The 25,276-nt window shown below is 48.3% G+C and overlaps 2 protein-coding genes across 5 annotated transcripts in view; one reads left to right on the top strand and one right to left on the bottom strand.

Moving 5' to 3' along the window:
• FLNB (filamin B) overlaps positions 1–24,945 on the bottom strand; it is a 150,743-nt gene extending 125,798 nt beyond the window's left edge. For all 4 annotated transcript variants that reach the window (XM_076009013.1, XM_076008997.1, XM_076009001.1 and 1 more), the window contains exon 1: positions 24,487–24,945. In XM_076009013.1, the coding sequence (XP_075865128.1) occupies positions 24,487–24,778 (292 nt within the window). In that variant the 5' untranslated portion in view covers positions 24,779–24,945. The remainder of the gene's footprint in view (positions 1–24,486) is intronic.
• On the top strand, positions 6,473–6,984 carry LOC142874309 (peptidyl-prolyl cis-trans isomerase FKBP1A-like). The gene has a single exon (XM_076008993.1). The coding sequence runs from the start codon at positions 6,490–6,492 to the stop codon at positions 6,727–6,729; it is 240 nt and encodes a 79-aa protein (XP_075865108.1). The 5' UTR covers positions 6,473–6,489; the 3' UTR covers positions 6,730–6,984.
• Positions 24,946–25,276: the final 331 nt, after the last annotated feature.

Below are 25,276 nucleotides of genomic sequence, written 5' to 3'. Positions count from 1 at the left end.
GCTTACACCAACCAGCTTTCAAAATATTGTCTTTAAGAAACAAAACACTTCTCATGGCTAGGATGTACAAGAACTGGAACTCTCAAACATGCTGGTGGAAATCTAAAATAATACGACCACTTTGGAAAACAGTTTGGCAGTTTCTTGAAGAGTTAAACACACACACTATGTATGACATAGAATCCAGACATTCCACTCAGAAAAACAGAAATATATGTTCACACATAGACTGGTACAAGAATGTCCATGGCAGATTTATTTAGAAATACCCCAAATGTTATCAACAAAAAGATGTATACACAAAATGTGGTATATCCATAAAAGGGAATACTGCCCAACAATAAAAAGTAATAGAACTATTAACACATGCAACCGGGATGAATTTCAGAATAATTATGCTGAGTAAAAGAAGCTACACAAAAAGAGTACATACTGTATGATTTCGCTTATATACAAGTCTTGGCCAGGAGTGGTGGCTCACACCTATAATCCTAGCACTCTGGGAGGCTGAGGCAGGAGGATTGCTTGAGTTCAGTTTGAGACCAGCCTGAGCAAGAGTGAAACCCCATCTCTATGAAAAATAGAAAAATTAGCTGAGTACAGTGGTGTGGGCCTTTAGTCCCAGCTACTTGGGAAGTGAGACAGGAGGATCACTTGAGCCCAGAAGCCACTGCACTCTAGACAGGGTGACAGAGTCTTGCTTTGTTGCCCAAGCTAGAGTGAGTGCCGTGGCGTCAGCCTAGTTCACAGCAACCTCAAACTCCTGGGCTCAAGCGATCCTACTGCCTCAGCCTCCCGAGTAGCTGGGACTACAGGCATGCACCACCATGCCTGGCTAATCTTTTCTATATATATTTTTTCAGTTGTCCAATTAATTTCTTTCTATTTATAGTAGCGATGGGGTCTCACTCTTGCTCAGTCTGGTTTCGAACTCCTGACCTAGAGCAATCCACCCGCCTCGGCCTCCCAGAGTGCTAGGATTACAGGCGTGAGCCACCGTGCCCGGCCAAAAAGATTCTTAAAAATGAAAACATAGTGACAGAAAGTACATCAGTGATTGCCTAGAGATGGGGGACATATGGAGGGATGAGAGGGGATAAGAGGAAAGAATTACAAAACTGCAATAGGAAATTTTGGGGGCTGGATAGATAGATTTGCTGTCTTGATTATGGTGATGGTTTTCCTATGGGTGAGTATATGTGTGGTTTGTGTATAAATTTATCAAACTGTACATTTTAAAATGTACCATTTAGGCCGGGCGCGGTGGCTCACGCCTGTAATCCTAGCACTTTGGGAGGCCGAGGCGGGCGGATTGCTCGAGGTCGGGAGTTCGAAACCAGCCTGAGCGAGACCCCGTCTCTACTAAAAATACAAAGAAATTAATTGACCAACTAAAAGTATATATACAAAAAATTAGCCGGGCATGGTGGTGCATGCCTGTAGTCCCAGCTACTCGGGAGGCTGAGGCAGGAGGATCGCTTGAGCCCAGGAGTTTGAGGTTGCTGTGAGCTAGGCTGACGCCACGGCACTCACTCTAGCCTGGGCAACAAAAGTGAGACTCTGTCTCAAAAGAAAAAAAAAAAAAAAAAAAAAACAATGTACCATTTATTGTATGTCAGTTATACCTAAATAAAGCAGTATTTTCAAAACTAAACACTTGAAAAATTAAACACTTCTGAGCTCATATATTCAGGTGCCTGGGATTCCAGACCACAGCCCACTGGATGGGGACCACCAAACCAGAAAATGGACCAGCTTGAACTTGGCCCCATGCAAAGGTGTTCTTAGAATGCAACTCTCTCCCAACACTCATTCCACGGTTGAACCATCCCATACTCCAGACTGTTACCTACTTTTAGAGACAATGCAAATATTTCAGCAGTCCCTTGAGATATTTCATGAGATGTATCTCCCTTGCTTGGACAAAAACCTATTGACTGGAAGCTCCCAGAGGCAAACTTCTGAAGCTCTCTGTCTTTGAGAAACCCAAGCCTGCCATATTCACAAGCAACAAGAGGGGCCTCACATTCTAAGGTGACTACCTCAGATGTTTCAACATACCTGGGGGGGTGGGAGGAAGGAATCCTGCTAAGCATGAATGCCTTTTGTCTTAATAGCATCCTGATACCTTGAGGATGGTCTGTATTCTTTCTTATAAGACAGGCCCAAACCTGTCTTTAAAACAAACAAACAAAATAATAAATGTAAGGTATTTTTCCCTCCTCTTGGTCATGCTGAGTAATGAATGAATTGTACCAACATTAAAATTATAAACTTTTTATAAGGGAAATATTCCAAAGACACAGAAAACGAGAGTGGGGTGGAATAACATAACTACCATATGACTAACGAAATAAAATGCTACAAAGAGCTGAAAGTCCTCGCATACCCGTTCATGACTGTATCTCTCTCCCCACACCTCCAGCAACCATTATCCAAAAGTTTTTTTATTGCATATGTAAAAGTTTATGTAAATAGTATCATACATATGTATATCTCTGTGATGTCTTTTTCTGCTCTACATTATGTTGGTAAAATTAATCCAAGGGGATAGACTTGTCAGAGGTGCCTCTGGGGCTGAATCCACCCCCCCTTGGCCCACATGAAATTTCAGCCACAGCTGTGGTGGACAGCGTTTTACCAGCTCAGATACCACCCCAGGACCATTTGCCAACCCAAGAACATGCTTGCAGAGGCTGGATGCATGGGTGCCAAGCCTGGAAGTTCAAGGGAATTAATGCCTCCATCCCTGGGGAACAGGTGCTGGTGGATCTCCAGCTTCCTGTCCTTCCTCAGGGGACAATTCCAGAGGCATCTATACACTTCTCAGGGCGTCCCAGGAGAACTGAGCCCCTGCTGCCCACAGCAGCAGCCTTGATAATTCATCCTAATATGAGTTTCTCCTCCTTCCCTGTCTCACTAACTATCTTCTCCCTCCTGCTTCCAGAGGTCACGTCCCAAAATAAACCACCTCTACTTGGGTGCAGATCCTTATATCCAGCCCTGCTCTCAGAACCCTAACTAATCAGAGTTTTAGTGTATTCATTTTTATTGCCCTGTATTCCACTTACAGTGACACAATTTATTTTAGAAAGATATACCCTTTATTATGGGACTGTTATTTAAAAATCATGTCTTAAATTAATATTTAATGATAAAAATTATCACCAAGAGAGGGAATATCAAACTATGTCTACTCTGGCTCCTGAGCTGTTTATAAAATGTATTATGCAGACACATGTAGAGGAAACCAAATGGGAATGTTAACAATTCCTTTGTTATCTCTGGGCAGTAAAACTACAGGCAATTTTTTTTCCTTTTTTAAAACTGATTTTCCCATTTTTATCCAAAAAAAGTATTACTCCTAACAAGGAAAAAATAAATGGTAGAAAAATGATATGCAATTGACATCAGTAAGATTCCTAAATTAATCAGCACAGACAAGGGGGTCTTCTGGGAAGAAGGAGGCGGGAATCCCACAGTGACAAGAGGGTCTGGCCTGGGTATAGAACAAAGGGACTGGGCAGAGAAATGGATGAGGGAGCCTGCAGAGTAAAGCACAGACTTTTCCCATCACATTCCCCCTGGCCCCCAAGCCCTTCTATTCCCCTTTTCCGATACCATTAGCTAAAACAGAGCCACAAGCATCCAGCCCCCTTTGCCTTTCCTTCTAGTCAGGAGTCTGGATCCAGCCTCTCAGACACAACCTGTGGGCCTGGGGAAGAGACACTACGTCCAGTTCTGGGAAAGCCTGATTGGTCTGTGGGTAATCCATCCCCCACGCCATCTATGGCTCAAAAATGATCATGTGATCCAATTTGGGCCAGTGAGACCTAAGGACAGGGCTGCCAGATTCTCCTGAGAGGGTGCATCCTGGCTCTTAAGAACTCCCAGAAACTGTCTTTCAACCTCACAGAACTCTCTACTATAGAAAACCACAGGAAAGCCAGCTTTAGGGTTAACGAAACCAACAGAGCAGAGACCCAAAGAACCTGGGCCCTTGATGATGTCACTGAGCTAGCTACTAGCGCCCTGAAGCCCATAACCTGCTCTCTAACTGGGCTTGCTGGCATCAGCCCATCTATTTCCTTCTATGTGAGCCAGTTTTTGCAGCTGAGAGGATTCTAAGTGCCCAACCTCCCTCCTTGAAACTATCCTGATTCAACCCATACACAGTGTCTTAGGGATCATACCCCGCTTGTCCCAAACCCTATATCCCTTCTGAATGTCCTGACGCTGTCAGCATGATCTAACCACACTCCAGACCTGACATCCCCTCCACCCTGAGCACGACCAGCCTAGACTAATATAAACCTGACCCTTTCAATTAGGGAAGTGTGGGATTACCCATTAGCACTTCCTGACTACTCCCTATGCATCAACCACTCTACAGTTTCACTCATTAAACCTGCACACCCACTCTTTCAGGCAGAAGCCATGATTATCCCATTTACAGATGAGAGCAGAGAGCACTGAGGCCTCAGAGCAGGCCTACAACCCACACAGAAAACCCCAGATTTGCCCTAAGACTCCCAAGTCCTCATTCTTAACCAACACTATCCTTCTCCCAGAGACTCCAGAGAAAGAAATGGGCCCTAAGCTACCAGGTAAACAGAAAAATCAGATAATTCAGACTCATATCCCATTATCTCAAAGAACACCATTCATTCCTATAGATTATCAGTAAGAGGCATTTCAGAGGTCTGACATAGGTATATATCTTGCTTTGTGCAAACTACAGGACATGCTAATCTGAGGGGGTAAATGAGTGTTGCTAAGAGTAAATCAGGACCGGGTGAGGTGGCTCCCGCCTGTAATCCTAGCACTCTCGGAGGACGAGGCAGGCGGATTGCTCGAGGTCAGGAGTTCGAAACCAGCCTGAGCAAGAGCGGAGACCCCGTCTCTACTATAAATAGAAAGAAATTAATTGGACAACTAATATACATAGAAAAAATTAGCCGGGCATGGTGGCGCATGCCTGTAGTCCCAGCTACTCGGGAGGCTGAGGCAGCAGGATTGCTTGAGCCCAGGAGTTTGAGGTTGCTGTGAGCTAGGCTGACGCCACAGCACTCACTCTAGCCTGGGCAACAAAGCGAGACTCTGTCTCAAAAAAAAAAAAAAAAAAAAAGAGTAAATCAGGCCATCTTGTTTTATCTTATCCATTTACAATTGACACAGACTCCAAGAGAACCCAAAACTCAAATCAACTTTTAGGGAAAAAAATTAGTCACCATTACATAAAGGGTTAAGATGGATCATCATCATAACACCATAAAAACAAACAACAACACAACTCTAACATATTTAGAGTTTCTCTAGAATCATTCTGACTGACATAGGTTTATTGTATATTTGACATAAAATTCAAATTAAAAAGAAAAACATTTTCTAAACAACTCTCATTCATAGATCCCTACACACATTACAGAATGTAGTCCTGTGGTTTTCCTATTAAATCCCTGCAGCCTGCTCTGCTCTTCATTTACACTCTATCTACACCTGTGCCCGCCTCTCCCCAACCAGACCACAAGCACCCAAGGTCAGTGATAAGCCCACATTCCCTCTACACTCCTAGCCCTGCAGACCCCTGGCATATGTTGAAGGCCGCACAAGTATCTGAACAAAGCATCTACATAGAACTACTCTGAGCGCTTGGTCACACTCAGCCAAGTTACTTGGCATTGCAGAGAGATGTTATTCTCCTCCCAATTCTTTCTCAATCCTTCTGACCAGGGCCGGGCATGGTGGCTCCCGCCTGTACTCGGAGGCCGAGGTGGGCGGATTGCTTGAGGTCAGGAGTTCGAAACCAGCAAAAGTGAGACCCCGTCTCTACTAAAAATAGAAAGAAATTAATTGACCAACTAAAAATATACATACAAAAAATTAGCTGGGCATGGTGGCGCATGCCTGTAGTCCCAGCTACCTGGGAGGCTGAGGCAGGAGGATCACTTGAGCCCAGGAGTTTGAGGTTGCTGTGAGCTAGGCTGACACCACGGCACTCACTCTAGTCTGGGCAACAAAGTGAGACTCTGTCTCTAAAAAAATTTTTTAAAAAATCCTTCTGAGCAGGTCAAAGAGAAAGGCTAAGTGTGGTGCTAGGTTACCTTCAACACCTCTCCATCTCCTGCTCATTTCCCCTCTTAACCAAAAGAGAGTAGGCCTCATGCTGATAACAGGCAATGGTGCTGGCTGGAATTTAATAACTGGGTTTATTTATGGTTACCTTCCATTTACCTAGTGACACTGCTTTTCCATTATGATAGTGACACAAAATCTCCTTTTCAAATACATTTGTTTTAAAAGTGAGGCAGCTGCAGGGGAAAATAATATTAAGTGAAAAATGAAATAGACTTCTCAGTCAACGCTGCCGGTCGCACCACCCGCCCAGTGCCCGCTGCCGCCATAGAAGTGCAGGTGGAGACCATCTCCCCCAGGGACGGGCGCACCTTCCCAAAGCACGGCCAGACCTGCGTGGTGCACTACACCAGGATGCTTGAAGATGGAAAGAAATTTGATTCCTCCCGGGACAGAAACAAGCCCTTTAAGTTTATGCTAGGCAAGCAGGAGGTGATCCGAGGCTGGGAAGAAGGGGTTGCCCAGATGAGTGTGGGTCAGAGAGCCAAACTGACTATATCTCCAGACTATGCGTATGGCACTACTGGGCACCCAGGCATCATCCCACCACACGCTACTCTCATCTTTGACATGGAGCTTATGAAACTTGAATGACAAGAATGGCCTCCTCCCTTAGCTCCCTGTTTTTGGATTGGCCATGGAGGGATCTCGTGCCTCCAGACGTGTGCACACGAATCCATATGGAGCTTTTCCTGATGTTCCACTATACTCTGTATAAACATCTACCCCGACTGAATGTGTTCTGTCACTCAGCTTCGCTTCCGACACCTCCATTTCCCCCTCCCCTTCCTCCTTGTATGTGTGTTTACCTAAACTATATGCCATAAACCTCAAAAAAAAAAAATGAAATAGAGACAGTCATGGGATACAGTAAAATAGTAAAAGTGGTTCTTTTACAAATGACTGAAGTTTAGGAAACACAGACCTCGTCCCATTCTCCCATTTTATAGATGGGGAGAAAGGTTCAGGGAGAGGCCCAGCGATGGCAGAAGTAGGCCCAGGAATGAGAGTCAGTTTCTGAGTCCTGCCATCTGCCTGGGACCTGCAATCTTGCCAAATCCAGCATGCCTGAACCTTTCCCAAAACCAGAAACTGGTCCCTGGAAGGAGAGTGGACTAACACCTGCTGATCGTTCTGATAACAGCTAACCTATGCTCAGCTTTAATAGCTGGAGAAACAGAAGCCATTCTGCAAGTGTTTTAAATTTTTGTCATGTGGAAAAAGTACCCAGGCTGACTAATACCTTCCCATTATTAAAACATAAAGAAAGATCCGCATTAGTCACTACTCAAGTAAACTCACACAAGTTCTACCTTTAGGAAAGGTTTGGGCGTTCCCTAGCCCCACGAGAGAGGGCCTAAAAATGATCCTCAGTAACCCTGAAGTATTGGAAGTCTGACCCAACCGTGGAAATAACAGGCAGCTTGTGTCCGAGGGGCAACGGGGAAGCAGGTGGTACATGCAAGACACAGGCCCCTCTGCCTGGCAGGGCACAGACTCCTGAAGAGGACTGAGAGAGCCGCCCTCAACCTCCCACACCCACCCACACCCACTCTGGTCTCAGGACCCACAGAACTCACTGTCAACAGCCTTGTCTGGCCACCTAGCCCTGAAACCTAGGTGCTGTCTGTGCAGGCTACAATCCAGAAGTCCAGTTTCCAAGCACTAACAACTGTAAAAACATTGTCACCAGCTCCAAGGCATGAGGTTGGACAGTGCTGGAGTTTAAGGCTACACCCAGGGAAGCAAAAATCTTGGCAGGTGGCACAGGCAGCCCCACCATGATCCCAGATGTCAAAGGGCCAGAGAAAGCAGTGTGCAGGGCCAGGGCAGGGATGAGTTAGACTCCTAGGGGCGGGAGCAGCTAGTGCAGCCCCACTTTGCTCCAGCTGAAAGCGCACAAGGCAGTCAGCACAGCCCCAGCCTCAGCAGGGACCGACGCTGAAGATCTCCGGGTGTCCTTCCAGCTCCGACTTCTTCCTCCTGCTCCACCAAGCCCTGAAAAGAGAAATAGGAGCCACCACATGGCATTAAGATGAAGACTTATTTTTCCAAAGGTAAGTGGTAGGTGTAGGGCCCTGCAGCACTAATGCTGATGCTAACAATATAATCTCAGCAGCAGTAATTTACTGAACATTTACTACAAGCCAGGCTCAGGGCCAAGAGCTTCAGATGCACATTCTCTTTTATTCCTCAGCCCCCCAGCCCCCCCCAAGGCAGGACATTTTCTAATATTATCACATTTTGCATATGAAAGACAGGCTGCTGGAGGGTAGCAGCTTCCTGGGGTTGGACAACTAGAAAGGAACAGAGCCAACTAGAAAGGAACAGAGCCAAGACTCAGACACAGGAGCAAACACAGGAACAGGAAGTTACAGCTGCTTCCAGCCACTTCCACAAGAGCCTCCTTCCAGAGGGTGGTCTGAGAAAGGCAAAAAAACAAGAAAGAAAGAAATAGGAAAGGGCATTCCAAGAGACAAAAAGAATGGAAGAGAGCCTGGCGCGGTGGCTCACGCTTGTAATCCTAGCACTCTGGGAGGCTGAGGCGGGCGGATTGCTCAAGGTCAGGAGTTCGAAACCAGCCTGAGCAAGAGCAAGACCCTGTCTCTACTATAAATAGAAAGAAATTAATTGACCAGCTAATATATATATAAAAAATTAGCCGGGCATGGTGGCGCATGCCTGTAGTCCCAGCTACTTGGGAGGCTGAGGCAGTAGGATTGCTTGAGCCCAGGAGTTTGAGGTTGCTGTGAGCTAGGCTGACGCCACGACACTCACTCTAGCCTGGTCAACAAGCGAGACTCTGTCTCAAAAAAAAAAAAAAAAAAAAAAGAATGGAAGAGAGAGAGAGAAAGAGAGACAGAGAGAGAGAAAGAGAGACAGAGAGAGAGAAAGAAGAAAGAAAGAAAGAAAGAAAGAAAGAAAGAAAGAAAGAAAGAAAGAAAGAAAGAAAGAAAGAAAGAAAGAAAGAAAGAAAAGGAGGTAGTTAAAAGATATATATATACAGGCTCAGGCCTGTAATCCTAGCAGTCTGGGAGGCGGGGGTGGGAGGATCGCTCAAGGTCAGGAGTTCAAAGCCAGCCTCAGCAAGAGCGAGACCCCATCTCTACTTTTTTTTTTTTTTTTGAGACAGAGTCTCAGGCATGCACCACCACGCCTGGCTAATTTTTTCTATATATATTAGTTGTCCAATTAATTTCTTTCCATTTATAGTAGAGACGGGTCTCACTCTTGCTCAGGCTGGTTTCAAACTCCTGACCTCGAGCAATCCACCCACCTCGGCCTCCCAGAGTGCTAGGATTACAGGCGTGACCCACCACACCCGGCCCCGTCTCTACTAAAAAATAGAAATTAATTGGCCAACTAATATATATAGAAAAAACTAGCGGGGCATGGTGGTGCATGCCTGTAGTCCCAGCTACTCGGGAAGCTGAGGCAGGAGGATTGCTTGAACCCAGGAGTTTGAGGTTGCTGTGAGCTAGGGTGATGCCATGGCACTCTAGCCCGGGGAACAAAGTGAGACTCTGTCACCAAAAAAAAAAAAAAAAAAAATAGGGGAGGGGGGAGGGGGGTAGGTATATACATACATAATGAGTGAGATGTGCACCATCTGGGGGATGGTCATGATGGAGACTCAGACTTTTGGGGGGAGGGGGGGAAATGGGCATTTATTGAAACCTTAAAATCTGTACCCCCATAATATGCCAAAATAAAAAAAAAATTAAAAAAAAAATATATATATATAAAATACATATAATATATAAGATATATATGTTATATATATAAAACATGCTATATATAAAATATATATATAGTGATTATCCAAACAGGACAAGAAGGAAATGGAGGCAGCCAGCCATGATGAATAGCTGGCACCTGTTTTGTACCCTTAAAGGAAGCTTGGCCAGATATGTCACTGGCCCATGGTTCTTGTTAGTTATTCAAAAACCCAGGTCACCTCTTCTGAAAAGTCTTTTAGGTATGAGGCATCTCTGACCAATTTCTGGGCATATTCCCAACCACCTAACCCCACCCTAGCTAATTCACTTCTTCCTCCAGTCTGAGGGGACCAACACAGGTCCAGGAACTGGGAGGAGGGAGAAGAGAGAGGAGGGAGAAGGAAGGTGGGGGAGCATGGTGACCACCATTCACAGGGCACTTATCCTCCCAGTACCAGGCCAAGTGCTCTATGGGGCTACATCAGTCAATCCTCCACAACACCAGGGAGGCAGGGCACTGCTATGGCCTGGGACACTGAATCGCAGAGAGGTCAAGCAACTTGCTCCAGGTCTCCCAGCTGGTAAATGGCAGGGTCTATCTGACCCGTACTCTTTTTTTTGTTTGTCTGTTTGTTTTTGAAACAGAGTCTCACTCTGTTGCCCAGGCTAGAGTGACTGCCGTGGCTTCAGCCTAGCTCACAGCAACCTCAAACTCCTGGGTTCAAGCAATCCTCCTGCCTCAGCTTCCCGAGTAGCTGGGACTACAGGCATGCGCCACCATGCCCGGCTAATTTTTTTCTATATATTTTTAGTTGGACAATTAATTTGTTTCTATTTTTAGTAGAGACGGAGTCTCAGTCTTGCTCAGGCTGGTCTCGAACTCCTGCCCTTGAGCAATCCTCCCACCCTGGCCTTCCAGAGTGCTAGGATTACAGGCATGAGCCACTGCGCCCAGCCTAACCCATACTCTTAAAGACTATGAAGTGCTCAACCTGTATCCAGAAGTGGTTTCCATTCTTTCTCCTTTGCCTCAAACAAGGCTGAGACAGAATGGCTCCATGATGTCCTAAGGGCTATGGAGAAAATGGTGCCTCCAAGAAACCAATACCATGAAGACCTTAGGGATGCATATAATTTTCAGACTTCTAAAAGTTCTCAGACTGGCAAGGATGAACCATATTTAAACTGCTAATGGAGCTGGGCAACTACAAGTTAAATGAGTTTCTATGCCGGGCTAACCATGAGACAAGGTCCTATTAGTTACTGAACATAATAACTATTATTAAGAGACTCTCGCAGTGCCAATAAAAGTTGGTCCTAAAAGCTTTTAAGAGACAGAAAGTGGCTGGAACACCCCCACTCCATGGTTGACCAAAACATACTTCTGGACCAAGGGAGACTTCAAACCATGATGAGACTCAAGTAAAACCTCTAATTTTAATGCTGGCTAAAGCTCAGCAATAACTGAAGGATGAATCTTGTTATAACCATCAGTATGACCAAAATTATTTCATAAAACATTTTCAGGCCACAGTCTCTTTTTTCCTAAGAAAATGAATCTCCCTCTTCCCCATTCTGATCAAAATTCAGCTATAGGCAAAATTCCCTAAAAATAGAAAAAGATTCATTAAAATTCTTCACAGGTGATGGGTTTTCTCTTTGTGTTTTTCTGTGTTTTTGCAACCTTTTTGCAAAGAGTAAGAACTACAAATGTAAATTTTTTTTTTTTTTCTTTTTTTGAGACAGAGTCTCACTCTGTCATCCAGGCTGGAGGGCAGTGGCATCATCGTAGCTAACTGCAGCCTCAAACTCCCAGGCCCAAGTGATGCTCCTGCCTCAGCCTCCTAAGTAGCTGGGATTACAGGCATGTGCCACCATGCCTGACTAATTTTTCTATTTTTAGTAGAAATGGGGTCTCGCTATGTTGCTTGTTTTCAATTCCTGAGCTCAAGCAATCCTCCCGCCTCAGCCTCCCAAAGTGCTAAGATCACAGGAATGAGCCACACAACTGTAACTTTTTGATGTCTTAAAAAAACGTATTAGAAGTAAATTTAAGAGACATGCTGAGCTGATGGCTTTCCTTTGGGAAAGCAGTAAGACAGGAGGATTAAAATCTCAGATGAGGGTTTGCAGAAAAGACAGCCACAGACTCAGTGGCCAATCTGGGCATGCCTCATTTTCTCATCTGTGAAACAGGGATTACGATAACTACAGCTCAGAGTTGCAATGAGGTTTCATTTAGCTATTATTGACAAGCATTTATCACAATAGCTAGTACTTAATATATATTCACTATTACTAATTAAACTATTAATATTAATATGACTGTGACAGTAGCTCCCTATTAAATTCATTTTCTGAGCTTCATGTGGCAAATGAGAAAAGGCCTTGTTCTCTAACAGCTGAAGCAAATCATAGATGGTCAGGTAATGAACATAAAGTCCTGAGTTCTTTTTTCTTTCTTTTTTTTTCTTTTTTTGTGAGACAGAGTCTCACTTTGTTGCCCAGGCTAGAGTGAGTACCGTGGCATCAGCCTAGCTCACAGCAACCTCAAACTCCTGGGCTCAAGCAATCCTTTTGCCTCAGCCTTCTGAGTAGCTGGGACTACAGGCATACGTCACCATGCCCGGCTAATTTTTTCTATATATATTAATTAGTTGGCCAATTAATTTCTATTTATAGTATAGACAGGGTCTCACTCTTGCTCAGGCTGGTTTCAAACTCCTGACCTTGAGCAATCCGCCCACCTCAGCCTCCCAGAGTGCTAGGATTACAGGTGTGAGCCACCTCGCCCGGCCAGTGCTGAGTCCTTTTAAGTTCAGCATCACAGCTGCAAAAACAACGCTCTACTGGGACCTTAGACCCAGTTGTCTATTTGACTACAGCTTCTAAAGGGCCACTGTTTTGCATTTTCAGAAAGCAAGTACACTGCAAACAAGTAAATATACCGATCAACCCATTACACTAGAGACTGTTCATTTGATAAGTTATTTATTAATTTTTTTTTTTTTGAAACAGAGTCTCACTCTGTCACTCAGGCTAGAGTGCCGTGGCATCAGCCTAGCTCACAGCAACCTCAAAATCCTGGGCTCAAGGGATTCTCCTGCCTCAGCCTCCTGAGTAGCTGGGACTACAGGTACACACCAGCACATCCCACACCCAGCTAAATTTTTTGCTATTTTTAGTAGCGATGGGGTCTTGCTCTTTTCCAGCCTGGTCTTAAACTCCTGACCTCAAGCAATCCTCCCGTCTCAGCCTCCCCGAGTACTAGGATCACAGGCATGAGCCACTGCACCCAGCCTATTTATTAAATTGCTACTAAGTGCCAAAGTCAGAGACACAGAGGTGAAGCCCCTGCCCCTGCACAGTGATGACCCATGGGAAAGTAAGACAGGCAAGTTAGGAGACACACAGCTCAGTAAGAGGGCTGTGGATGTTCAGACAGGTGTCCATGCTCTCCAACCTTGAATGTGTGACTCCCCACGGATATCAAATGAGCGCCAAGGAAAGGAACAGGAGAGGCCAGGCGGGGAGGCTGCTTGAGCTCAGGAGTTCAAGACCAGCCTGAGCAAGAAGGAGACCCAGTCTCTACTAAAAATAGAAAAATTAGCCGGGCATGGTGGTGCATGCCTGTAGTCCCAGCTACTTGAGAGGCTGAGGCAGAAGGATGGCTGGAGCCCAGGAGTCCGAGGTTGCTGTGAGCTAGGCTGACGCCACAGCACTCTACATAGGGCAACAGAGTGAGACTATCTCAAAAAATAAAAATAAAATAACAAAGAAAGGAAACTGAACCCCCATCCTCACTCCCTCACCTTCAAAATTAAAAAAGAAAAGGGAACAGGAGAGACAATTATGGTAAGAGATGCAGGAAGGGTAGCATGACACCGGATCACTTCCTGTAAAGGATGCCTGACAGCAGAGGCGTCCCCCAGGTGGCAGCTCGCCTCCTTCAGTGGAGAGAAAGAAGGTGACACGCCACTGCCCAGGTGCTTTCAAGCCAAGATCTGCCAAGGGGCCTCCACACAGAACGCCGTCCAGATTCCGCCCAGGGTGGCTGGAAGCGCCACTGAGGCCCCTGTCCAGCACACACCTGTCTCTTCTGAGAAAGAATCCTGTCAGTAGAACCCAGGACTCCGGGTTCAGCTGAAAGAACCACCAAGTCACAAAGGCCTTTTAGGGTCTCATCCCACAGGCCTCAGCACCTCTGGTCCCCTGGGAAGCAGGGCCTGGCCCCCTGCCTCTGGCCTGCTTTACCCGCACAACCAGGAAACACTCACTTTGTTCTTGGGCAAGAAGCACCAGGCCCAGCCAGTGCCCCCACAAGCCGTGGAAGCCAAGTCACTCTGCTTCCCTGGGGTCTGATAAATCACTTCACAGAGGTGCAGGGAAGTCGGGGTGATTCACACAAGGAGCACAGTTACCCGCATGATAAGAACTTGATTATTTTCTTGTGGGATGCAGGGAAGATCCAGGAATCTGATTTTTGCCACCAAGAAACCTTTCTTTCCTGCCCCAGCCCCCATGGAAAGCCTGCCTCTCCCTCAGACACACTCAGCACACGCAGAGAGTGACATCGGTCTGTCCATCTGTGGAAGGAAAGCCGGCTGCTGCTGCCTTTTTTCACCTTAAAGTCTGAATTTATGGGCCGCAGCAAATTTACATAGTGCCTGCCACAAATGCCCACCCGCTCCCCTACAGCTCGCATGTCAAAATTCCACCCTGTGTTCCAAATAACTCCAGCCTCTTTGGTCGCCTTGATATCTGAAAGGAAGTTATAGAAAAGTTGACTGGCATGGCAAAAGCTGACCAGCCTTATGAAAATACCCAGAAAGGTGACCCATTTAGTCAAAAGAGCTTTCAGATCTCCAAGAGAAAAGGAATTCAGGCCAGCATAAAGGGCCTTCAGAGAGGGAGAACAGGAGTGTTGTGTTAACATCAGACCTTTCAACAAGCCAGCCCTGCCATGGCCGGAGGCTGAGCACTGAATGGGCAGGACAGACCAGCTTTCTCTCCCAGGAGGGGAGCCCTAAGGGACACAGGTTCGGCTCTGACAAACACAAGTCACGCCAGGCACACAGCAAGAGGCCTGCCCACGAGGCTGCATGAAGAGGAGCAGAAAAAGCACTTGCTTGGATTAGAAGCAAGTTGCCCGCTTGTGCCAGGGTGGATGGACTGACTGTTCAAGGCGGGTGCCAGGGCTGAAAAGCAGGGTTCGGTTGCTCGGCTCACCGGCAAGCACAACCCAGCACACCCTCCCACGGGTTAATGTTTAAAGGTGGCAGAAGGAAAGGATGTGGGTGAGGTCATTTCTGACAGAGCACAGCTGTGCCAACGTCCACTGTCACCAAGGACCTCCGCTGGCATAGTTGACTCTCAACAACAACTCCTCCCCACACACACACACACACCTGCCCCATGGGATGCAGGACCACAGCCAGGAGGAATTCCAGGGGCACCTCCTTCCTCACTCTGGCTTGCAGGCCTCACAAAGAAAGCCCTGCCCAACTCCCCCAAAGCAACCTGTGGCTGGTCCTTACTACCCAGACCTGCAGTGACATCCCTAACCCTGGGAACCAAACTAAGGAAGGGAAAGAACTAGAGAAAAGTCCCAGAAACTGCAAAACAAACAAACAAAAAAAACCTAATCAAAGCTTCATGGTGTTGGAAACGTAGGGCAAGTGGGCCCCAAAAAGTTTTGTTCTGTAAAAGGAAATCTCAATTTCACATTAATCAAGCTCAAATGAGTACAGTTTCAAGCAAAACAAGATAAACAAAAACCCAAAGCAGCAGAAACACTCTTGCTCAACCCCTCTCACTACAATATGTCTATTTTACTTTACAAAATGTTAAACTCAACTTTGACATGAAAACACAGCATGATGCAGGCAGGCATAATTATGCCTGCCATGTGGAGTGAGGCAGACTGGAGCCTCAGTTTTCTCATCTGTAAAATAGAAACAGATATAAAGCCACTAGCTTTGCAGGGTTTGTAATGAGATTACAACTAATAAATGTAAGTCGCCCGGGACAATACATAACAGCCATGAGAAACACTAGATACTATATTACACGATGAATGTGCACACCTCAACATTCAGCATCTTCAGTATGCGTTCTTGGCACCTAGAACAGCCAAGGGACATGGAGGAGGAGGACAAGTGTCCTCTTTGCCAAGCTTTCTACCTGCACTGCTTAGAAATGCCAGGTTTTGATATTGAGAAAGGGAAAAAGTCAGACACCCTGTCAAAATAACTAGTCTTGCAGGCAGTCTTGACTAAGTGAAAAACCAAACTGCTTCTTGCTTATAGTACAAGAAAATCTTGGCCAAAGACATTCTACTACATGAGGACTAGCCAAAACTGTTCTTTGGTAAAGTTTGTGATGAGATAGTATGCATAAGTAAAATCTCAGTGAGTTATTTTTATAACTAAACAGTTTGCAGAAGAGTTATGACAACCATCTATAATTTATCAAATGACCTCATTTAAAGCAACTGCTATAAGGCTCTTAGAAGAAAGTCAGTAGCTTCAGGTATAGCTCAGTATTTTTTTCGCTCCCATTCCCTACAAAAAAAAATCCATATTCTAGGTAGGCATGACCAAAAGACCACCCTTTATTCCATATATACCTACTTTCATTTACTTCATTCATAAATAGAACCATTTGGTTTTCTAATCATCTATCCCAAGAAGCTCTCTCCCTATTACATGGACTCAGTTTCCCACAAAAAGTGAGGTAGGCACCTTAAAAATACAAGGCCACTTCCCAAGAAACTAAAGAAGGCAGCACAGCAACCTGAGCCAATTTAGTGATAACTGAGCTCATTTAATGAACAACTAGATTTACAACAGTAATGTAAGATGGTTTCTAGAAGAATGTCATGAAAGGCAATTGTAATCATTATAAAAGTAGGAAATAGCACCCATTTAGATTGAAATGGTGCATTCCATTCCATCCCATTCATTTAGTTATGAATGAATTTATGGTTGGAAGAAGTGGTTATAATTACAGATCTGGCTTCTCAATTAAGACAATCAAAATGGAGCTGGGCATGGTGGCTCACGCCTGTAATCCCAGCACTCTGGGAGGCAGAGGCAGAGGCAGGAGGATCACTTGAGGTCAGAAGTTTGAGAGTAGCTTGAGCAAGGGGGAGACCCCATTTCTACAAAATATAGAAAAATTAGCCAGTTATAGTAGCATGACCCTGAATCCCAGCTACCAGGGAGGCTGAGGCAGGAGGACCTCTTGAGCCCAGGAGTTTGAGGTTGTAGGAAGCTGTGATGATGCCACCGCACTCTAGCTGGGACAACAGAGAGAGACTCTTGTCTCAAAAAAAAAAAAAAAAAAAAAGGTAATCAAAATGAAATTTAATGCAGAATAATAACAGCATATAGAAAACAAACTAAATGTAAAAACAAAGGCCCTCAGGGGCCTCCAAATGGGGTATATGCACCCCAGGAGCATACAAGATAATCCATTAGAGCCAAGAAAAACCAGATCTTACATTTGGATTTTATTATCTAAAAAGAAACAAAACTTTAATAATATTTCATATACAGATAGATAGTGGTATTAATATATGCATAAAGTCTATAAATATACACATATGAGGAAAGGGCACACACAAAACTTTTCACTGATAGGAGTTACTGAAGTAACATTTGAGAGACCCCCCCACCAGGCTGGATGATCAATTTCAGCTGGGTTCACCACCCTACTCTAAGCTCTAGGAGGACACCAGGTAGGCAATCTACAGCCTCAAAACCCCTTTGTGAGCCAGCACTGCCTACCTCTCCACTGCCCCTCTGACCTACCTGACACTGTTCAATTCCTGTGCTCACCTAGCTAAAAGTCTGTTCACCTGCCTAATTCTAGTCAAGCTTTAGGTCTCAGCTTAAAGGTTCCTTCCTCAAGGGAGCCCTCCAGATTGCCCACCCCAGCCTGGGGGCAGGTGTTCCTCCTCTCCAGAGGGCTTGGCACCAAGACCCTTGCTACTCACAGCGGGGTCTGCAGACAGCAGCATCCAGAAGCTGGTTGGAAATGTAGAATCTCATCCTTCAGCTCAGCCCCACTGAATCAGACCTGCATTGTTAACAAAGTCCCAGTGACTTGTACATGCCTGAAAAGTTTGAGAAGCCTTCCTCTGTATGGTACTCTCTGGCTGCCTGTCTCTTCTCCCCACTGAGCAGCGTGTGAGGCAAGCAAGGAACTTAACTCTCATTATTCCTGTGGCCCTACCACCTAGCACAGGGTCTGGGTCAGATTTGGTCTTTCATATATTTGTGAATGAGGAAGGGAAGGGATAGGGGGAGGGGGAAATGGGGAGGAGGGAAGGGGGAGGGCAGAGGGGGGAGGGGGGAAAGGATCCTGGGAGACACCTACATCAGAGGTTCCAAGCTGGGGGAAGGGAACAACTAACACACCAGGTGACAGCTACAGGACTCCAAAAACATCCAGATTGGCCAGAGAATAAAATGGAAGACAAGACAAAGTCCTGGACCCAGGTTCAAAAGCACAATGGACATTAACAGGGATAATGCCAGCTATAATTTAACCTAATCAAATATAATGCTTCCAGCAACTCTACGATAGGAACTATTATGCTCCTCCATTTTACAGAGGGGAAACAGAGGCTCCAAAAGGTTAAGGCAGCCCAGCAGAGGTACACAGCTGGTAGGGGGCAGAGTGGGAATTAGAATCCAGGCAGTCTAGCCTCAGACTCCGGCCCTGAATCATTAGGCTGTGTCCCCTATAACCTAGGATGTGCTGACCTGGAGCCTGTTTGTAGGCAAAGCAGGTGACTGGTACGCTGGGCCATACAGCCACTGGAGACAAGACCTAAAGGCTCCAGGAATCTGCAGCCTCAAGAAACAGGGCAGCCATCCTCAATTAAGCCAGCAGCCCACTCCGTGACACCCGTCTCACAGCGCAAAACCAGGACCAAGAGACTTAATTTGGCTCCAAAGCAACGCCCTCCTTCAGCACAGACTCTCCAAGAACGAAGGCGGCTGCTGACTGGCGCGCTGGCTCCCTGCTGCCGGAGGAGCTGCGAGGCCCGGCCACCATCTGGAAGTGATTTGGCCTAGAGATTCCTGAACAGGGTGGGAGGTTGGAATGACAGGCTGCCTGAAGCTCCCTGTCCAGCTTGGAAACAAAGCTGGTGTGAACGGGCCTCAGAAGCAGCCATGACATACCAGAGGCCACCCCCTCCAAGGAAGGGACATCCTCTAGGCAGTCCATAACCGTATTTTAGCAGGTAGGATCAACATTAGTCTACCAAGCTGGTCTCGCCCGCAGCGCTGATTTTAAATGCCCTTTCAGTATGCGAACCTCTCCGGCATAACTTTTAAGAATAGTATGAGACACTACCTCATTTAGTTAACAAGCACTCCCATAGCACTTACTATGTACTATGAACTGTTCCAAGCACTTTAAAAAGTATTAATTTGTTTAATCTTTATAACAACCTTTTACGGAGATAGTTATTATCCCCATTTTAGCGATAAGGAAACCAAAGCACAGAAGTTTCTTAACAGCTACTTGGTGGCAGGTGGGATTTGAACCAAGAATCCTTGCTCTTAACTACTACACAAGATACATCTCACACTAATGTGCTACCTTGTTGCAAATGGCCAAGAACTTGTCAATTCTGACAAAGCATGCCACTTCGCTACTTTTTAAGCACTCTTTCTGGCCCAAAAGACAGTGGCATTTGTTAGCCAGTTCAGGAAAGAGCAGAACTTAGGGTTATGTGTAAATTATTTTGCTAGTAGTGGGACAAAAGGAAAAGGAAGGAAAAGGGCCAAGTGGAGCAGTGACCCACCACCCTGGAAACCCTGCCCAGTGACCCAAAGTCTTTGGAACACACATTCCTCCTGCTATAGCACTGGCCTGGTGCAGGTAAGTAAACATTAGGGTCAGAGACTTCATTCTTCAAAAGGGGAAGAATTCCTTTCTCTAAAAGACGAAACCAAAACACACCACCCAAACTTCCAGGCAGCCTTGATTGTCATTCTTGGGCTAGGAGACCCCCTTTTTCTCCCAGTTTCATTGGGCTGCCCAGTGTTAAAAAGGTTTCTGGAAAAACAAGTAAATAAAACTGCCAGCTCCTGGCAAACAACTAGAATTAAATATGCTGAGGCCTCACTATGAACCTCTTAGAATGTAACAAGAAACAAGAAAATTTTCAACTTTTGGATGAGGCGAGGATGGGCCCACCTCACAATGAACCACCGTGCATAAATAGTCAGGGTTGTCTTTCAGTGAATTCTAGACAGAAAAGCCACAGCCCTCTGGCGGCTGACTACCACACACATCTCAGAGCTGGGTGCACGCATGCAATTCGAATGGCTCTCACAATGCATATTGTTGGGCGTTATCCAAAGCAAACAAAACCCTGTATTCATTCAATGAGACCTTCCCTGATTATGGAGCGAAACATCAACCGATGGGTAGCAAGAAATCTTAAAAAAGGCCAGGCACAGTGGCTCACGCCTGTAATCCTAGCACTCTGGGAGGCTGAGGCAGGAGGACTGCTCAAGGGCCGGAGTTCAAAACCAGCATGAGCAAGAGCAAGACACATCTCTACTAAAAATAGAAAGAAATTAATTGACCAACTAAAAAAATACATACAAAAAATTAGCCGGGCATGGTGGCGCATGCCTGCAGTCCCAGCTACTCAGGAGGCTGAGGCAGGAGGATTGCTTAAGCCCAGGAGTTGGAGGTTGCTGTGAGCTAGACTGACGCCACGGCACTCTAGCCCCAGCAACAGAGTGAGACTCTGTCTCAAAAAAAAACCAACAACAACAACAAAAAAAAACACCCACCAATGAAGACAGAGTAGCCATTCCTCAATAGATTAAACACAAGAGGCAAATTGACTCCACTCAACATATGAGGCCCTTATTACAGCCCAGGGGATTAATCCTGTCACTTATGGAAGTCCTAATATCCCTATTTTTTCCAAGGCTACAGGTTCAAAATATGGGTATCCAGCCACTATCCCAACACCCCATACTTGCAAAACCAAGTGTTATAGGGACCCTCTGATGGGAACAGAAAGGTTGTATTTGACTCATCCCTGAAACTGGAAGGCAAATCAGTTAAGATTCAAATTCAACAGCTGGACAGACCTGGATTCTAGGCACCATTTATATACTCACTAGTTATGGTCACCTCCACAAGATACTTCACTCCTGTTTCCCATCTTCAAATAGAGATAACAACATTAAGAATGACAACAAGGCCAGGTGTGGTGGCTCACGCTTGTAATCCTAGAACTGTGGGAGGCCAAGGCAGGAGGATTGCTCAAGGTCAGGAGTTCGAAACCAGCCTGAGCAAGAGCGAGACCTGACTCTACTAAAAATAGAAAGAAATTAATTGGCCAACTAAAAATATATAGGAAAAAATATATATAGCCGGGCATGGTGGCGCATGCCTGTAGTCCCAGCTACTCGGGAGTCTGAGGTTGCTGTGAGCTAGGCTGACACCACAGCACTCTAGCCCCAGCAATAGAGTGAGACTGTGTCTCAAAAAAAAAAAAAAAAAAAAAGAATGACAACAGTAATGGTAACAACCATTTTCTAAGCACTTGCCATGTGGCTGGGACACAGCCAAGCCATTAACCCTCCCACTGACTTGGGTAAGCAGATCATTATAGGAAGGCCAATAATTGCTATCAGTCGATGATTACCATGAGGATACAATGGGATGATCAACAGAACACACTTAACACCTGGTGGGAGCCCCCAAATTGGAGCTAATATTAATATGTGAACCTGAAGTCCAAGCTGGAGGTGACTTTTTTTTGAAGAGCCATTACCCAGAACAGCCCCAGAAGCTGAGGGAAGAGGCCGCAGGCCTTTACCTGACAGAAGCCTGCACTTGACCAGACTGCATCTCATTTCCAGACGCTGGAAAACCTGTTTGCTGTGAGATCTTTCTGGAGAGCAATGAGGCAGCCAATGACAGCAGTCATAATGTGGTTCACACCCTTTGACCCAGGAATGTCACTTTGGGGGATATAATCCAAGAAATCATTAAAAAGGAAAACAAAATCTGCAACTGTGGTAGAAAGAGGTTCACAGGAAGAAGCTGCCCACAGACACACAGCAAGGAAGGGGAGCTGACCGTGGAATGCGGCATAATGGGAGGCATTAAGGCCTGGGTGGGTTTAGGAATGAAAATCATGAGGACCAAAGAGAAAAATGTAGGGGCCAGACAAAGCCTACGATGGCACTCACAGCTCGAGGCAGGAGCACTGACGTGAAGTCACACTCAAAGCAGCTGCTGCCTCTGTAAACAGTGGGGAGTTAGGCACTCCTGGGGTTTCTGGAGCTGTGGTTTGTTGGTGTTGTTTTAAAAACATTTCATGTCATATTTGGATATTCCCGGTTTACTTTAAGTTTTTTTATTCAGTTAATTATATAAATACACATTCTTAAAACAAAGAACAATGGATCCAAGTTGAGCTCAGCCAGACCTTGAGATTCCTCAGAGGGGAAGCTGGTTTCTTAAAAGTGAAGAATTCTGAGATTCTCCCTTCCCAGCACAGGAAGTAGACCCCCAAAAGAAGAAAGTATATGCCATGCAGATCCCCTCTGTTGGGAGGCCAGCCTTGGCTGGGGTGGGGTGCTGGTAGGAGGTCAGCTGGGTGGCAGCAGCTGCCTGGGCCCAGGAAGCCTGAAGCAGCCCTACCGGCCTGGACAAGTGTCGGCCCGGACAAGTGTCGGCCCGGACAAGTGTCGGCCCGGACAAGTGTCGGCCCGGACAAGTGTCGGGGAAGGGGAGGCTCAGCCTAGAGGGAATACCTTTTCCACTGGAGAAAGTCCCAGCAGCCACACCCATTTCTCTTTCTTCCTGCCACTGGGGTCAGTATAATGACCTGGTTTCCTCAGGAAGAGAACCAAGACCCAGGCCTGGGCAAGAAACACACACACAAAAAAAGTAGAAGCACACACATTCTCTGCATACATGTACATTCTGCATACTCATGCTGTGCACACACAAACTCGCTTTGCATATGCATATACTACACACATGCCATGTGTACACACACATTCTCTGCATACGTCCACATGCACACACACACACACTACAAATTCCTGTGCCTATTGTCACAGCCTACACACTCAGCAGCTTTGTGACCTTTCTGGAAGCCCCCAACTACCTCAGACCATAAGGGAGACCTCATCCTCATTCTTCGTCCCCAGAGGAGTGGGAGAGGAACTCCCTCCCTCCCTCCTTTCAGGAAGACCATGGTGTGGGGAGGGTGCGGAGAGGAAAACAAAGCCTCCTTATAATTGTCACCCACTTCCTTCAATTCTCAGCGGGACCCTACTTGCGTACTGGGCAGTCCTTGGGCAAGTCAACCAACCCTCTGTTATATTGGGCTCATAAATGGGTCTGAATACCCAGCTCTCGGGATGTCTAAGGACCGAAATAAGTCAGAAGGGTGCTGGCACACAGAGGGCACTAGGTGGGCTCCCTACAAGACAGCAATTACTACTGCCACCACCATCTCCGTCACTTCGGCGGCAGAGAGCGGGCTCGCCCTGCGGCGCCTAGCCAGAGCTGAGCCGGGAGCAGAGGGCACGCGAAGGGCACAGCCCCGCGGCTCCCCCTCCAGCCTCGGCTCCCACGCCCATTCCGGCGACGGCGGGGGTGGGGGCCAGGTCTGTCTCCACCTGGGCGTGGAAGCCCTAGGCGCAGAGAACGGTTCCTCCCCAGGTCTCCCCGCTGGGCCTCCTAGCCAACGCCCATTCAGCGGCTGCAGGGCGCACCAGCCTGGGCGCAGCGGGGCGAGCGCTCTGGGGAGCTTCTGACTCCAGGGCCTCCCTGCGGGCCCCCAGCGAGGGTTTCCAGCCCCCTGGCTCTCGCAGGGGCGCCCCAGGCGCAGAAAAATGCCACATATCCACCTCTCCTCCTCCGGCGCCAGCCCAAGCCCTCAGACCACCGCAGGCCCTCAGCCCACCTCCATCCGGCCCTCAGCCCAACCCCCACCCTCAGCCCACCTCCGTCCGGCCCTCAGCCCACCCCGACCCTCAGCCCACCGCCGGCCCTCAGCCCACCGCCGGCCCTCAGCCCACCGCCGGCCCGAGGCGCATGGCCGGCCCTCAGCCCACCCCCGACCCTCAGCCCCCCTATGTCCGGCCCTCAGCCCACCCCCGACCCTCAGCCCCCCTATGTCCGGCCCTCAGCCCACCCCCGACCCTCAGCCCACCGCCGGCCCTCAGCCCACCGCCAGCCCTCAGCCCACTGCCGGCCCTCAGCCCACCCCCGACCCTCAGCCCACCTCCGTCCGGCCCTCAGCCCACCTCCGTCCGGCCCTCAGCCCACCCCCGACCCTCAGCCCACCGCCGGCCCTCAGCCCACCGCCGGCCCTCAGCCCACCCCCGGCCCTCAGCCCACCGCCGGCCCTCAGCCCACCGCCGGCCCTCAGCCCACCGCCGGCCCGAGGTGCACTGCCGAGCGCGCGGCGGGGCGACCGGCGACACAGGCCCCGCCCTACAGGACGGCGAGGCGGAGGGCCGGTGCCCGCACCTGGGCCGGCGAGGACCGCCTGCGAGGCGCGCGGCGGGGCCCTCGCCTTCCGGGGCGGGACGGCACCCCGCGGCGCGGCCGGCCGACTCACCGATGGACACGAGCTTGATGCCCTCGCGGTCCAGGAACTCGAGCGCCACGGACACGTTCTCGAGCTGCATCTGGCGGAAGGTGGGGCGCTGGTGGTACTTGCGGTACATGCGCTTCTGGCTGAGCACCTCGAGCAGCGCGACCAGCCGCAGCCCGTCGCTCAGGTCGGTCTGCAGGTTCCCGATGCGCTTGTTCACGCACTTGAGGTGCTCGTTGCACCAGCGCGTGAACGTGTTCTGCTGGATCTTCTTCCACGGCGCGTCCTCCGCCAGGTCCTTCTCGGTCGCCGGCATCCTGGCGGCGGCGGCGAGAGCGCGGCGCGGCGAGCTGCGGGACGAGCGTCAGGAGCCCCGAGGGCCGGGGCGCGGCGCCGAGAGCGAGCACGAGCGGGCCTCGAACCGGCTGCGACCCGTGCCACGGCCCGGGCTGCTCTGCGCTCGCCCGCCCCTGACCGCGCGAGGCGCCTGGCCCGCGCCTGCGCGCTGAGCCGCCCCGCCCCGCGGTCCCGCCCAGTCCGGCCGCCCCGCGGGCGCGCCCGGACCACGCTCGCCCCCTGCCGCCCGAGGCGGGCACTGCGCCCCGCGGTGTCGGGACGGCGCTCCACGCCGCCGCCCCAGGGCCCAGACTGAGGAGCAGGGCCGCCGGCCGGGCCCGGACTGAGGAGCAGGGCCGCCCCCCGGGCCAGGACTGAGGAGCAGGGCCGCCCCCCCACCCCGGCCCGGACTGAGGAGCAGGGCCGCCCCCCCACCCCGGGCCGGACTGAGAAGCAGGGCCGCCCCCCACCTGGCCCG

The sequence above is a fragment of the Microcebus murinus genome, chromosome 1 (assembly GCF_040939455.1).
Source record: "Microcebus murinus isolate Inina chromosome 1, M.murinus_Inina_mat1.0, whole genome shotgun sequence".
NCBI lineage: Eukaryota > Metazoa > Chordata > Mammalia > Primates > Cheirogaleidae > Microcebus > Microcebus murinus.
The sequence above is the reverse complement of the archived record's forward strand: the minus strand, read 5'-3'. Positions and strand labels throughout refer to the sequence as shown.